Source organism: Myotis davidii, unplaced genomic scaffold (genome assembly GCF_000327345.1).
Source record: "Myotis davidii unplaced genomic scaffold, ASM32734v1 scaffold54, whole genome shotgun sequence".
Classification (NCBI taxonomy): domain Eukaryota; kingdom Metazoa; phylum Chordata; class Mammalia; order Chiroptera; family Vespertilionidae; genus Myotis; species Myotis davidii.
In genome coordinates this window covers 1912791-1929682 of record NW_006287915.1, presented here as the reverse complement: position 1 = coordinate 1929682, position 16892 = coordinate 1912791, and the positions used below count along the sequence as shown (strand labels likewise).

The window sequence follows — 16892 nt, the reverse complement described above, 5'->3', positions numbered from 1 at the left end:
TTAAATCAAAACCTGATGGCAATTATCTATTAAATTGTATTCTGTCCCCCTCATACATATTTTTTCTTTTTACAGTAAATCTTACATTTTGACACCATCAATAAAAACATATTATAGGTACTTATATTTAGACAGATACCCTTTTCCTGAGCTCAGTTTCCTAATAGTCTCTTAAAAATAAACACAGCGTTTTTAGACACAGACTAGATTCTGTTGACGCATGATGGGGAAATGTTCAATTCGCCAACTTTATTCCTCTTTTTCATTTTACCTTTCCCTAATTCTATGCTTTCACAGAATGTTACAGGGTACATTGACATGGAACCCCACAATGTAAGCGAAATGCCAGATACATGTGGTGTGCTGCAGAAACTGAGGCTCACACCCAAAGTGAGACAGAAGATATCGTTAGAAGATGAGGTATTTATGACTAGAGGCTCAATAAATATTTCAACTGTGAGAAATGGTACCAGGGAAGATGATCTGTGGCAAAAATACAACTGAACAGCCCTGTCTCTGATCTTTAATTTAATCATCAATAAAATAAGTGTAAGTGAAAATTAAGTGTTAATCATAAAATGCCATATAAATATCAAATACCATAATAATTCATAATTTGGCTATCTCAAATGATAAGAAAACTTAGATAGACAAGGCACTTAGAAGACAGGAACACTGGCTACGTGCTTGAGAGTTGAATGAAAGCGAGTTGTGTATATTTATAAATCCTTTCATCCCAATATCTTTCTTATGTGTGAGTGTCTTGTTTGGTACCATGAAGCAAAAAAATAATAAAGCCTGTTGAAAACTCCCAAAACACAGACAATATGAATAATTTAATCAGATGAGATTCAAGCTTATCCCCAACTTATTTGCCTTTTATTCTGCATTTCAGTTAGTTACATTTTCGTGGTTATCAGGTTGTACATGCACCTCGAAATGCTCACAAAAGGTCCACAATACAGGGGTTCATAACTATGTTATATGTTATATTCAGAATCCCAGGGGAACGAATAGATTCTAGAAATATTGATTAAGCAAGATGAAGAATAATTATACAGTTTCAGCAACAACAGTTTTAAAGACAAGTACAAGCTTCATTTGTCACAAAACTCACAAAAAAGTAATAGATTGAAGAATATCTCTTTTATGCAAAATATACATTTTAGGATATAATTTGATTAATATTCTACTATATACCAACATTGCTCCTTGATCATTTAGTAAAAAAATACTCTCATTGCCAGAATTTTTTCTATAGTTTTTATAATTGAGGTAACAATGACAAAAGACTATGAATAATGTTGTTGAGTGTGTGTGTTTTCTGTCATAGCAACTTTCCAAAATTAAACAAATACATGACTAAAAACAGGTCAGTTTTGATAAACAGGCACTGAAAAATTCACAACGTAATATGACAAGCTGATAACGTAAGTGGTTTATAAGAAAATTATACAGTCCATGTTCATGGATCCAACCAAAAAGGAGAAATAAGGGAAATTAGGACAGACTGATACTACACCCAAATCACTGCCTTGTATGATTCACAGCACAATCTACCGCAGGCCAATGGAGGGTCATTCACAGAGGTATGGGCCACACTTGTAGCTTCAGAGACGTGGATCATGAATTTGGCTTCCTTTGATGTGAAATGGCCAAATGCGATTGACCCATGCACACATGTTGGTATCTACAGTTGTCTCACTGACACAGGCCAGTCCACAGCAGGCCACTCCTATGGGGAGCACCAAATGAGTTCCAGCCACAGTTCTTTTATGAGCTTTGCATGCTGCATGAAGACGCCGGGACATCTTCCAAGTGCAATCTGGTTACCTCAGGGCACATTCAACAGCAGAAGTCTGTTTCCAGTACAGTCCTTGCTATGGCTAAATTCCACTGTCCCTTTTTCATCAGTCAAAAATCCATGATAAATTCTGTGCAACACTGCAGTCAATAACAGCAGCACCAGACAGCATATGAATTCCTTTACCATAAAGTTGTGTGCAATTATAGCTTTTCTATGTGTGGTGTTATCAAGAGGATCACTGAATCTCTAAATATCAGATATGTATGTCTGGGTAAATACATTGCTGTACAAGATCTCTGACATGCAGGTCATGCTCTAGAACTTGGGGATATAGAGTAATACAAGTTACGTGGCCAAGAATAAAAGTGATAATTGTCCTCCTAACAAAAAATAAACATAAGAATTAGAAATTAATCAACAATCATCTCAATGATCTTGAATGCCTTAGAAATATTGTTTATCCCTAAATATATATTATGGCATTTTTCTTCCCTCACACACCCAATTCACCAGACACACTATTACTATTGCATTCATGGGGATGTGGAAACAGAATTTCTTCCACTTGGACTGAATAAGACTCCCTAGGGTTTCATTGAAATGTAGAGGTGAATGCTGGTAGCAGAAAGGGACACTGCAGCAGGCAACCAAACGCAATGGTGACATTGCTGTTGCCTAATTCCTGTTTTCCAGAAAGGTTCACAGTACTGATTAACTTAGTCTACAGGGCATCCTTAATTTACACATGAAGCAGAGAAGCTGTTTCAAATAGCAAAAAGGCAAGGGACATGAGAGAAGACCCAGGACTAAAATCATGAACACCTTATCAAGGCATTTCTGTGCTTATGGAGACAGATGACATATACAGTTAAGACAGACAGACAGAACAACATTCAGGACAAAGCACCTGATTAAACATTGACTGAAATCTGATTATTCTTGCAAGTCAGAAACCTAAGGCTAGTCAAGAAAGCCAATGTGAACAACAATGCTCTTTGATGTTTGCACATAAATTAATAAATAAAAATAAAGGAAGGAGGTAAAAAAGACATGAGAGCTTTGGGAAATATTGGCACTCTGCCTCTGAAAACGATGACAAATTGTGAGATTTTAAATAAAACTGACTCTTGTATCAAGCAGCAATTCCTGTTTTAAACAATGCAAGCCTGGCTGGCAGTTACCTGTCTCTCATGTTTTGTGCCTTCCCCAAGCCATTAAGTCAGGGATCTGGCCTCGGCTTGCGTGTAACCAGTAATGACAACCTCTTTGTAGTTATCTGTGTGCAAACAACCAGAGACATTCAGAACTCCAATACATAATTTTTGAAGAAAGGTAAATCAATCAAGAAGTTAAGCTATATAAAACAAGTATTTCTTTCATAGAATAAAAAATGTCAAAGAGAAACTTGCCCTCCCTGCCCCACCATTCAACATGCAGAACAGTCAACCAGTTTCATATCAGCAGGATGGTTTGATGCAAGTACACATACCCTGAGCCTCCATGATCTCTGAACTCTGTGACACTGCTTTCAGGTGATAGAGACAGGATGGTCCATGCAAATGAGCTGACCAAAGTCATGTTGTATGCAAGCAAGACAGGATCCCAGACATCTTCAGAATGGTTTAGAGAGTCAAAGAAATGATGGTCCAGTGAAGTGGCTGGCATTTGGAAGCACACTGTTTTAAATATATCTCCCTGAAAATATGTTTGTGTATTAGTGTACTGGCCGGTATCTGATACTACCTGTTATTTTTATTGTGAAAGGAGATCTGGGCAATTCATATGGAGAAATAGTACCACTACTTTAGATGGCCTTTAAAACCAGGGTAAGATTTGTTAGCTACCCACGTGGCATTTGCTGACTTCAAATAACATCATGCAGATTTGTATGTATTAATGGAGGTTGGAGTAATTCTCTGTTTAATTATTTCCATTAGAGAGTAGACAGTACTTGAAGTAATACAATTTAGCCGGCTGGTGCAGTTTGGTTTACAAGATAGATGGGATGGGAGATCGAGAACGCCTCAGAGGACAAGGAGAGTTGTAGGGTGATGTTACTGGAGAAAGCCTCAGAGCATTGCCTGCCAAGCCCGCTATGTTGTTTAAGCTTCGAGATTTCTCATATCCTTTTATGAAAAAAGGCACAGACATCAGTTGAATTCAAACAGAAAATAGACACAGACAAACAATACCACACAGAGTAATCAAATGTGCTATTTTTGAACTAAAAAAAAAGAATTTGCTTACAAAGAATTCAAGATTGAGACAATTTTTAACTGCAAAAAACCCTGAAGTTCACTGTTAGTTCTTATTCCAAAAGAGTAAAACAACTACCACAAATTACAGTTGCAATACTTCAAAAATTATTCTTCCCCAAATTATACTTTGTATTCATGTAATTTTGTCATACCCAATACCAGAACTCTTTTAGAATTAGGCAAAGCAACTTAGGTAAGATATACATTTGACTAATATTAAGTATCAGAATACGTTTCTGAAAAAAAAATGGGCTACGTTTTCTCTTTTCATTTTTTAGTATTTACTAAGCTACTAAAGAATGCTTAACTTTAAATGGACAAGTCTTTTTATAGCATATTTAATCTTCCAGCTTTATGGAGTTAAAATAAAAAAAATGATTCTTGAATAATGACATTTGATGCCATTATCTACATGGTATAGAATGAATGCCAATATCTAATCTTTTCAATAAAAAAGTCAAGAAAAAGTAAAATGGATGAAATATAAGTTGAGTCATAATTTCAGTGAGTTAAAATCTGAATTTGATTTATGATGTTTTCATCTGACTCCCCCACCAGGACTTGAGAATAATTGGAATTCAATTCACCTTTTTTTATATTATTTTGCATTTTGACTTTTTGTTCACAATACTTCAGGAATTATAGAATAAAAGGTCCTTCTCACAAGCTTCAACCCAGTAGTTCACCTTAGCTACTCAAGAAGCACTCCATCAAAATAAATAAATAAATAAATAAATAAATAAATATATAATTTAGAGAAAAAAACCCCACCTATCAATTCACCTTTGGAAGAATTTAAATATTGTAGTGCTGTTTATTAGAAAAGATTAGAAGTAGTTAAACAAGTTGTACCAAGTGTAAAGTTAGAACTGAACTATCTTAAAAGCAGGAAAACTATTGTCTGAAAAAGTAGTCATATTATACATCTTATAAAAGAAATATTCTGACAGCTCCATTGAAGAAGTGTTGTATAACAGGAAAATAAAATTTCCAAAGCTGAATATATACATATGTATATATGATTCCAATGAACTTATTTGTCTCTATTAGGCTTAGGGTTCACTCCTTGGGCCCGGATTAATCTGGATGTGTGTGACGACTCTATAGAGAGAAGAGGATCTGTTGTATTTCTTTATGTTCCTTTCAGCTACTTCTTTCCTTAATTCTATACTTTCATGGAACTTCTGGGGAGGAAGCCACTGCTCTCTCTCTGCCTTTCACTGGAAGAGAGATGACTGATTTAGTGATTATTTGATTTGCCAATGTCCAAGACAGACGTGGATATGGAGTGCAATATCAGCTCTGCTGCAGGGTAACAGCTGGACTGGGGAGGAATCCCTTTTCAGCAGACTGGATGTCTTCTTTGATATTTTGTAGATGGAAATGTATGCCATCCATTAACCATGGTAAAGTTCTCCAGGAAATAGTTTCTGCTAATGAGAGAATTATGTGCCAATATATTTTGTTAATATTCGGGGCTATAAAACATGGGAACTATAAAACTCTGGTGAATGATAGAATAGTTAATGGGAAGGTGTCTTAAATAATTAAAAAAGAATTCCGGGTAATTTATCCTTACATTGGGACCCTCATGTGCCTGGAGGGCTAGTAATTATTGCTCTTTGGTAAAATGATTGAATATATAACTTTGGAAATTGCAGAAAGAATAATTTTTCCCAATTGACTGTGTCACCTGAAAATGTAAACTTCACCATAAACACTGACTGGGTTTGATTAAAAACAAACTTGTAAATATGCATGAACTAAAGGGGTTGTTAATACTTATAAATCATCCACATAAAAATTTATATCTTATCTCCCAAATCTCCACAGTCCCTACAGGACCTCCAAAAATGTAAAAATCTGTTTGACATTTTTATATTAATCACGGAGTTATATATAAATCTTGGTTGCCATTCTAAATGTTTAATTATTTTTCGGAATTATAGTTTTAACATAACTATTACGTATTTTGCTTATAAATTCTTTTGTTTTTAGTAACTATAATTTCAGAGTTCATTTTAAAAGGCTTCCCTTCTAATTTAGTAACAAGTATTTCATTAGTAAAATGATAAGTTACTAATATAAGTGTGCTTTTCTTTATTCTGCAGGTTAATTTCTGATTAGAAAATTTGATATAAAATTTTTCTCAATCAAACTTTTATTGAATGGGATGTTAATTTGAACTAACATCTAAATACCTTATGTACAGTTTTTTCATTATGTTCATTTTATATAGTTCTTAAGATCAAGCATTTATTTGGGGCAATATTGAACCTCTCTATGCATTTTCTATCAATAGGTATGTCTTTGTTTTTGTAATGTGATTTTCTAAAAATTACTGCATTAAAAAAATCATAGTTTCTAAGTACTGGGAGTTTACTCTTTTAGGGAATCCATAAGTTTTCTTAATATATGCCCAACTTTATTTATATTTGTCCACAGAAAAAGAATTCAATGGGAATCCAAATTTCTTTTCATCTATATAGGGGAGAATTTTCAGAACTCTAAAATCATCTCAGTAGAGAGACCAAGTTAAAAGGTTTAAACAAAGGTATAATATAGGAAATAAATGTTTGAGTGTGATTAAGAGGATTAATCTATAACCTACTAAAAGTAAATCTATAATTTACATAAAAGAAAACAGAAGAAAGGAATGAATTCCTGATAGACATGACAAGATAACACACCAAGAGAATATTAAATGAAGTTAGCCAGAAATGTTACCAGACCTAGGTGAAAAACACAAAGCTGCAAAAGAATTAACCAAGAATGAAAAAAGAAAGGTGTCTATGGTAAGAAATGACAGAGAATAAAAAGCTCATAGATGAATTTACAAAAGTGTTTTCACTGATAGAAAATTTATATTTGCGAAATAAGATTGTATGTATAACTTTTCCATACAAACTAAATGTCTTATTAATTGCTTTGCTCATGAAACTTAACATTTTAAAAGAAAAATTTATATTTACATAGTGCTTTATAATTTGCAAAGTTTTTTTCATATGTGATCTTTGGCAGTTTAAAATTCAAAATATTGTCTAACATGAAGAAAAAAACTTCTAAGTTCTTAAACATGTGATCTTAGTATAAACACAGCATGTGATACATTATAGAATATGCTCAAAAATGTATGTAAATTTAACCACATATTACATATACTTACATATAAATATATACACATATATACATCTGTAGTGAATTAAGATATGTAATGTACTTACAATATTATGTTCTACATAAGATATCTTTAGTTAAATATTATTATAATGGTCATTTAATGTATGTACATATATTTTGCTGAAGAATTATTAACTACCTTTATAAAATATTTTAAAATTGTTCTAACATAATATTTACAGGTGAAATAGCAAATGATGAAACATCTTCAGATAATTGAAATACATTTTTGTGAAAGGAATAGATGCAGAGAAAGGAAATAATTGAAATGAAGAAAGATTTAAAATATTGCCCACTGAAGAGACAAAAGAAGAACGCTTTGTCTTCTGAAACTCAAAGGCATGGAGACAGGACAATGTCAAGTGTTCAGAAGAGATGAAAGAGAAGTACAACATGGGTAATGAGGTATTTCAAAGAGACAGGGAATCACAAAATAAATATATGAGACCTAAAATGGTAACATATTCAATAGGGAGAAATTGCAATGAATAGCAAAGAGCACAATATTTTTTTAAATTCATTTGCATGAATATGAAAGTTTTGGAGTGGATTTTATTTAAATTCAGTCCACTGCATAATAAATTATTATAGTTCTTTCTCCATTCTGTCAATAAACAGAAAATAATCATGGTAATAAGGCAACTTGAACCACCAAAGGAGGGGGCAATAAAGAACATACCATCACTTTGTCAAGAGTGGGTTGTGTCACAAAATTATTTCTTAAGGAAGAGAAAAAAAGGCTCAGTTGTCCTTTTTTTGTTGTTAATCCTTACTGAGGATATTTTCCATTGATCTTTTAGAGAGAGTGGAAGAGAGAGAGAAAGACAGAAAGACACATCGATGTGTTAGAAACACATCTATTGGTTGCCTCCTGCATGGCTGGGGAAGAGCCTGCAACTAAGGTAAGTGCCCTTGAAATTGAACCAGGGAACTTTTGGTCCACAGGCCGACACTTGACCCACTGAGACAAACCGGCTAGGGCTCAGTTGTCCTTTTTTCTGTAAAGTTTGCTCAGAACAAAAACAAAAACCAGCACCTAGGAAATGGTCAAAGTGGCCCAATCTAGGAAAACGGAACCACGTGATGGAGTGAAGTCTCAGTATTCTGTTATATTCCTTAGTCAAGATGCCTTCCCAACAAAATTTATCCATTCAATATATCTTCTATGTGCCAGGCACTTGCAGTGTGGATTGAAAATTAGTAATAAATTTAAAATTATTACTATTGCCCTAAAGAGAAATTATGTAACCATATGTTACAAGTATATAAGTAGCCTTTCAAGTGATTGGGCCCTTCAAGTTCTGTAGGGCCAAGGATCTCTCATCTTTCCAATCTTCTTTCACTCAGCTAAATCACAGCAAAAAAAAAGTCCAAAAATTGGATAAAAGACTTAACTAGAGTATGTTTAATGCTTTTTCTTGAGAAAAAGCTTATTATTGTTTTATAATTATAAATTACTTATCATATATATATGCATAGTGCCAATTAGTGAGTTTTATTAGTTGTAGAAAAAAAGAACTTTTAAAAATACTTGATAAGACTTATAGTAAAATAATAAGATGAGTGTCTTAGTTTTTAAATATTATATTACAATTCTTCCCATAGACACATGGAAAACCAAAAAAGAAAAAAGAAGTGAAGAAAAAGAAAGAAGAAAGAAAGAAGAAAGGAAGGAAGGAAGGAAGCAAGGAAGGAAGGAAGGAAGGAAGGAAGGAAGGAAGGAAGGAAGGAAGGAAGAAAAGAAAAGAAAAGACAAAGAGGGAGGGAGGGAGGGAGGGAAGAGAAATTCCTTTCAGATATGACAACCACGTAGATTGCTATGATGAATATTTTTAAATGTTTGTAATGAGAAAAGGTGTGATGAGGAATGAGAAAGACCACTATGTGTAGTTTTTCCTGGAAAATGACGGAAGGGAATTTCTCAGCACTCTGGATATTTTGCAGCGTTTAATTTCTAAGTCACCTGTGAGGATCTGATTAAATACTCGCCTACCTTTCCTGATCCCTCCATCAGAAGTGCACGTGTAATCCCCTGTCGTCAGTAGGAAACACGTTTCCCCTCTTCTGTTTTTGTCTCTGGTACTAGAGCGTCTGATAGGAAGCCTTTCGGGGGGTGATAATGGCGAGTCACGTCCCGAACTGTCATCACCTGATAGCACTGGTCACAGCACCATGCCCATTGACAGACAGTGATAGATGAGGAAATGAGACAGACAGTACAGAAAGTTTACACTGAATGTCCATAGTACAGTTGCTCGATATACAACACAATAATCACATCATGGTAAGAAAAAGATTGTCATCACTCACCACAAAAATTTACATGGAGCAAAATGGAAATGTGTTGAAAGAAAGATAAATGTTCTTGGGGAAGTTTTAATTCCACTTTGGATTCTATCTAAGAAGAAATTTACTTTCACAAAACTAACATGAATTCAAAATGAGTGTAATGGTGAAGTAGCACACAAATTAATATCTTATAATTTTTGACATGCTATCTAGTTACTATGAACGGGATCTTTTTTTAAGTTTTTCCTATTAAGAAAAAACTCCTAAGTAAATATATGGCTTTTGCAGCTCTTTAAGACACACACTTTTATTATTTTCTGAAAGTAATCTTTTCCCCAAATCTTAATAAAAATAATTCCAAAGCTGACAAACTTATGACCAAGTTCTCTAGTTTGAAGTGATAAAATAGTTTTGAACATAATGGAATGAGATAAACTTCTCCAAATGCCCTTGAAAAATTTGCTTACTTCTGTATATTTGCCAAAGATGGTCACAATCTATCAGCCTGGATACCAGCCTCTTATAGCAATGTTTACCCTAGGGCTAGGCTGAGGGTGTGTCCTCTTTATCCATGTCCTTCATAAGACACAGGTACTATGAGAACAGTATGAGGAGGCCAGCAACACCAACTAAACTCTACCTTTTGTAAAGACATTCTTGGCCTAGCAATTTTCAGGTATATATTGACAGAATTTACAGAACAATTCCCTAAATAAACAGGAGGACTGTGAATAAAATATTTAAAAAGCAGTTCAGCTCCAACCACATTTTCCCCCTATTTACTCCATAAAAAACTTCTAGAAGCTAAGAAGGAAACATATGAAAATGTCACCTGGCTTTTTTGTTTGTTTGCTTGCTTGCTTTGTTTAATTGCTGGTATTTCTAAATATGCCAAATTACTCACATGGGATTATCATGATTGAATACGGCAGTAACTTTAGTCAGAATATTTTTAGGTGTATATGAAGTGTTTCTTACACGATCTTAATCATTTCTCGGAACTATCATTGTATATTTTAACAGTAAATAATTTTTATACACTAAAAAGATTATATATAAACAACTTATAGTGAATACATATATATATTTTTAATCTTCATCATAGGTAATTAAGTTGTTTAGTCTACAAAATATTTTATCTGTACCAGACATAGACTAAAGATGATACTACTGATGACCACTTTAGCAAACTGAATGTCAACTGACAGTCATTCTTATCAGTCTTCTCTGGATTATCTATGGCAGTGGAGAGGAGTAGGGATTCAGCTAATGTCCGGCAGTAAATCATCTAATATTCAATGTGGTAAGGAAGAGAAGCGAATGCATTGTGACAAGGTTCTCTAGTTGAAGTAACACAATAGTTTTGAACATAATGGAATGAGATCAATGTCTCTAAATGCCCTTGAAAATTTTGTTTACTTCTATATGCTTGCCGAAGATGGTCACTACGGATAAAAATGGAAATCCACAGAGAAATTCAATGTTGCCATTGATGAGCCAAAGCACGTCATCTATCCCCAGAATAATGATAAATTGATTATATAACACCTTGCTCAATCCAATGGGATTACATTGAATACCCTACCTAATTTAGTAATAATAAAAATTCAATCAATTCTCCAGAATCTTATTAGGGAAGACCTGCGTTATCCAAAGGGCTACCTTCCATATCACCTCTTTGATGTGTAGGCCTTTGAAATGTAAACATCCATTCCTCTTAAGTAACTGCTTCTTGTGAATGAGGTTGAGATGCATGGCCCCATGTGGCAGAGATAAAGCTGAGACAAACACACCAAGCCAAGTGATATGGAGATCAACATTTTGAGGATGAAGGATGGAAAATGGCCAATATCATATCATCACATCGTGCAGGGAAACAAAAACATTGGCACAAGAGCAACACACAGGCAAAAGAAAATATTGGCACCATCAGCAAAGGGCAGGACAACTCTATAGACCAGCTATGCAGACTTCTACTTGGAATTTATTTAGAAAGGTACAATCTAGCTATCTCTAAGCCTGACACAAACACACGTTTTGTGAAGGGGTAGAAGTGAAAACTCATGAACATTTGCAGAAAATGAGAATGATTGCCTTCTACCTATTGGATAATACTGGTCTATAAAGTATGCAATGGCATGCATTTAAAATTATGCCTTACCTGATCTGTTATGTTCCAGAAGTCGATTGTCTTTGCTCAGACAGGTGTCACCCTGTGTGCTGTTGCAGGCCATATTTAATTCGGTCTTGCAAAAAGTAGGTGAGCTTGCCTGAGGGGCAGGAGGGATGTGCTTCTTTCTTTTCCGTGGAAGTTTCTGCTTCGCCATTGCCAAGGAGTAGTACATCCCGAAGTTGTTGACAATGACAGGTACCGGCATGGCTATTGTCAGCACTCCAGCCAGAGCACACAGGGCTCCTACCAGCATCCCTGACCAAGTTTGGGGGTACATATCCCCATAGCCCAATGTAGTCATGGTCACCACAGCCCACCAGAACCCAATAGGGATGTTTTTGAACTGCGTGTGCTGACTAGCTGAAGGGTCATTAGGTTGAGCGCCTACTCTTTCGGCATAGTAGATCATAGTAGCAAATATCAAAACTCCCAGAGCCAAGAAGATTATCAGCAGCAAAAATTCATTAGTACTAGCTCGAAGAGTATGTCCAAGCACCCTCAGACCGACAAAATGGCGGGTGAGCTTGAAGATTCTCAGGATCCTCACAAATCTTACCACCCTGAGGAAGCCAAGTACATCCTTAGCAGCTTTGGAAGAGAGCCCACTGAGTCCCACTTCCAAGTAGAAGGGTAGGATGGCCACAAAGTCAATGATATTCAAGAGATTTTTGATGAATTCAAGTTTATTGGGGGAAAAAACAATACGGACTAAAAATTCAAAAGTAAACCACACCACACACACGCCTTCCACGTAGGTCAAGGCAGGATCCGTTTCGATTTCATACTGTAGGACAACACCTGTGCCATTCATGACTGGTTCCGTCTTGTTTTTCACAATATTGAAAGCTTCATGGGTCTCCAGGCAAAAGGTAGTGATTGAAACCAAGATGAAGAATAAAGAAGCAAAAGCAATAAACTGTAGGGGGGGAAAAAAGGAGAGAGTGATCGAAACCATAACTTTAACCCAGATTTAAGAGCATCAGTCCCTCTAGAACAGCGGTTCTCAACCTGTGGATCAAGACCCCTTTGGGGGTCAAACGACCCTTTCACAGGGGTCACCTAAGACCATCAGAAAACACATATGTAATTACATATTGTTTTGTGATTAATCACGATGCTTTAATTATGTTCAATTTGTAACAATGAATTTGGAGGTGACCACAACATGAGAAACTGCATTAAAGGGTCACGGCATTAGGTTGAGAGCCACTGCTCTAGAGGAAAAACATTGAAAGCATTTTTGAAGATTTCACTTGGGATGTTGCTCCAAGGAAAGATGAGATGTACCGGTAACATTAATTAAAGTTGCACCTGGATTGTGTTTCAAGTTCTGTTATCAGCAGATATAGGTAAAAACTTTTGATTGATGTTGCAAAACAAATTCTTGACTATTTTTTATACCTGTAAAGAGAGCATAAAAATCACTTCCAAAGAATGTTGAAGGGCAACAGAATGCAAAAGAATAATAAAAGTAGACAATGGCTCCAGATATTATGATCCTAGTAATCTTCATGTATTAGACCAAGTTCTTACATCATACTATGAGGTGCAGTCCACACTGATGGAAACTTGGAGGCCACTCATATTTAACTGCAGGTTTTTACCTGTAGATAAAATGTTACCGTTATCACGAAGTATGAATGTGAAAAAAATATTTGAGTTATGTTATTATTTAAATGATATTAATTTAAGGTGGAGACTTATCCAAAGAGCAAATCTATGGAAGAAAATAGGCAACAAGACTGAAGAAAGAAAAACAGAGCTAAGGAAAAAATTTAAAAGACAATTTTCTTCCTCTCCTCAAAAAGAACTGCAAATGTTTAAGTATCATGTTATAAAGTTGCAAGTGTTTTTTTTTAAAATTCAATTATTTCATTTCTTAAGCCAATAATATATGAATACACAGAGCTACTAATACAGAATCATCATAAAAATTCTCACTTACATAGTCCTTACCAGTACCAAACACTGTTAAAAGCAATTTACTTAATTAACTCATATCAATACTTATGATAACATTATTTCCTACTGCATTTTACAGTTCTGGAATATTAGCCACAGAGTTTAAGTTACTTTCCAAAGTCATAAGATACAAAGTGATAGACTTGAGACACTATCCTGGCACATTTCACCCAAGATTCTGTTCCATTAACTACAAAACCCTCAACTGTAGAATATAAATACAGTGGGGCATGTCCCGACTAATGAGTTTTTCAAGATACGAGTTGTCTCTGCCGATTTTTTGCTTTGAGTTGCAAGCTAAAATTCGGGTTATGAGCCAGCTTCAGATACCCCACCGCTAGTTGGCGCAGCGAACGTCACAGTGAATGCCACAACATCAGCCGATCATCACATGTCTCACTCGTTCACTTTTTTATTTGACATACAAGTAATTTGAGTTACAAGCTCCGTCACGGAACAAATTAAACTCGTAAGTCAAGGCCCCACTGTATGTTTAAATATTTATCTTGGGATCACATACTTCTTAATGTTAAAGATCTACAAAAGTTGAAACACAGTTGTTTGAGTGAATGGCACCATTGCAGTCAGTACCAGAGGCTTTCAAAATAGCTCGCAGATTCCTAGTGCTCTCTGATTTAGCATACCCAGTGAGCACCAAGGTTCTTTGAATGTCTAACCCTAAAAATTATTCAGGAGCAAGTGGTGATCAGTCAAATGGAGAGAGGTCCTTATCTCTATATATAAAAAGCTAATATGCAAAGTGTCCCTTAGGGAGTTCGACCAGGAGTTCGATTGCTTGCTATGACATGTGCTGACCACCAGGGGGCAGCGTAGATGAAGGAAGGCCCCAGCCAGCAGCCGGCAGCCAGCAGCCAGGGAAGGGAGGCCCTGGCCAGCAGCAGGAAGGTCCCAATTGGCCCTGATCACCAGCCAGGCCTAGAAACCCTACCCATGCACGAATTTCATGCACTGGGCCTCTAGTTTGAAAATAAAAGAGTATTCCAAAACTCAAAGTTGCTCTCTAATACCTATTCCTCAATTATGCCATTGAGATTTAAGTTTCCAGAAGAGATTGAAACCAATTCCTTTTTTTTTAACCTCTTGAAGTTCAATGTGAGAGATACAAATCTCACCAAATATGTAAGAGATATACAAAAGAATGAAAAAAAAAATCTTAGGGCCTTTACTATCTGCCCTAAAGAAACACCCAGATTATGGAACTGTCTCTTTGCAGTGGGCCAGTTAGGACAGCATCATGCAGTATTATAAGGCATGTCCTTTTCATGGCTGTGACTTATTTTCCCATTATATCTTCCAACTTCCTTTATTGTTGTTTTCCACACTGGAGGCTATGTTTATTAATTTGAGAGAGAGAGAAAAGGAGAAAGAGAAAGAGAGAGAAACATCACGTGAGAGAGAAGCATTGATCAGTTGCCTCCCATATGTGCCCAGACTGGGGATCATCAAAAGCAACCTAGGTATATGTCCTGATCAGGGATCAAACCTGCAACCTTTTAGTGTATGGAAGCCACCTGTAAGGGTTCCCTTTGGTTTTGACACTATAATTTGACTTGTCTTTCCAGACATATTGTGAGATATCAGCTTGGTTTTTTTCACTCATATTTCCCTCTGTACACATAAATGCAGTTCTTTTGTTATTCAAATACTTCTTAAAACAGTATCACTAAGACCCTCTAGATTCTTTAGAAGTTAACATCTTGTGGGGAAGAATCAATTACCTGTGGTTCATACCTTATTTCTTAAATTAAAATATTATCTATAGATTTGATGGTCATATTTTTTCTGACGCCCCGTAAAATGTTTTGGCATCAGAACCATACTAAGGTGTTTACATATTGACCTCCCGCCAATCACTCCCCGACATTCTCCACCATTCCCACCTAGTCTCAAGCTTTTCAGGCTGTGTTAGAAGTTTTAGTGCACCAGTTCTATCTATGAGGCCGTAAAAGAATATAAGGCAGTTAAAGTAGACTGCAATTTTATTTTATGCTTTTAGTGTTCCTCAATCAGCATTTTTCCAGCTAACTTTGTCATCTCAAACCCTTTGCACCTATATTCATAATTGAATTAGTGGGACTTCCCAACATTGTTGTTTCACAATCAGTCCAAGCTCACCAGCCCACCTTCCATACAACAAAGACAATTTACTAGTCTGCTTTGATGTTTGTCAATATAAAACACTGGGACTTATCCAATCAGACATTGTCTACTCTTCATTCATTCATGCAACAAGTTTGTATTAGATGCCTCTCTGTACCAGGCTATAGGGCTAATTTAACAGTAGTTAAAGGTATTAATTTAACAGTAGTTAAAAAAGTTAACCCCTGTCATTAAGTAAATCACAATCTACTAGAGATACAGAATTAAATAATGAACCATAAAATTTATATAATTGCAATTGTAATAAATGCAATAAATGCAAATAAGTATCAAAGGGGACTTTATTTAGGCTGAGAGATTATAGAAACCAAGAAAATGTCAATAGTTTGAAATTTGACAAATGAATGGAGGTTAACGTGATGGACAGGGAGACATATATCACACAGTAGGAAGTTTTAACAAAAATAGTCTGGATTTTTTCCATTTCACTTTCTCAAGTGATGCTTTGACTATAACATCACAGGAATAGCAAGTTTTCCAAATCTGTCTCTTGCACAAATCATGGTGAATAAGTCCCAACCTAGCACAGAAACCCTGACTTTTTAAAGAGTAACTTCTTTTTCTGAAGAGTTTCAAGTCAACCAAAACTATTATCGTGGTTTTAAAATGAGGCTGCAAGATGACTTTAGAATAATCTGACTGCAGGCAGTGTTCCATTGGACTTGCTGACCTATTGGGAAACACAGAATTCATTTGTCTTAAATTATTGTTGCCAGCCTCGTTGTTTAGGATGAAGTAAAAATAAAAGACATATATTATACATACAACTTAAAAGGAAGATCAACAATACAATCAAAAAATGGGAAAATGACCTAAATAGACACTTTTTGAAAGAGGACATACAGAAGGCTGAGAGACATATGAAATCATGCTCAAAGTCACTAATCATCCAAGACATGCAAATCAAAATAACAATGAGATACCATCTCACACCTGTCAGAATGGCTATCATCAACAAATCAACAAACCACAAGTGCTGGAGAGGATGTGGAGAAAAAGGAACTCTCTTTCATTGCTGGTGGGAATGCAGACTGGACTGGTT

At 35.5% G+C, this 16892-nt stretch overlaps 1 protein-coding gene across 1 annotated transcript in view; it reads right to left on the bottom strand.

Annotated features, from left to right (window-relative positions):
• Nucleotides 1–824: 824 nt before the first annotated feature.
• Nucleotides 825–16892, bottom strand: part of KCNC2 (potassium voltage-gated channel subfamily C member 2) — a gene marked incomplete at its 5' end in the record, with an annotated part of 214110 nt that continues 198042 nt past the window's right edge. Inside the window, 3 exons of the mRNA XM_006759749.1 lie at nucleotides 825–3933; nucleotides 9239–9403; nucleotides 11696–12623. Coding sequence (XP_006759812.1) covers nucleotides 3797–3933; nucleotides 9239–9403; nucleotides 11696–12623 — 1230 coding nt within the window. The remainder of the gene's footprint in view (nucleotides 3934–9238; nucleotides 9404–11695; nucleotides 12624–16892) is intronic.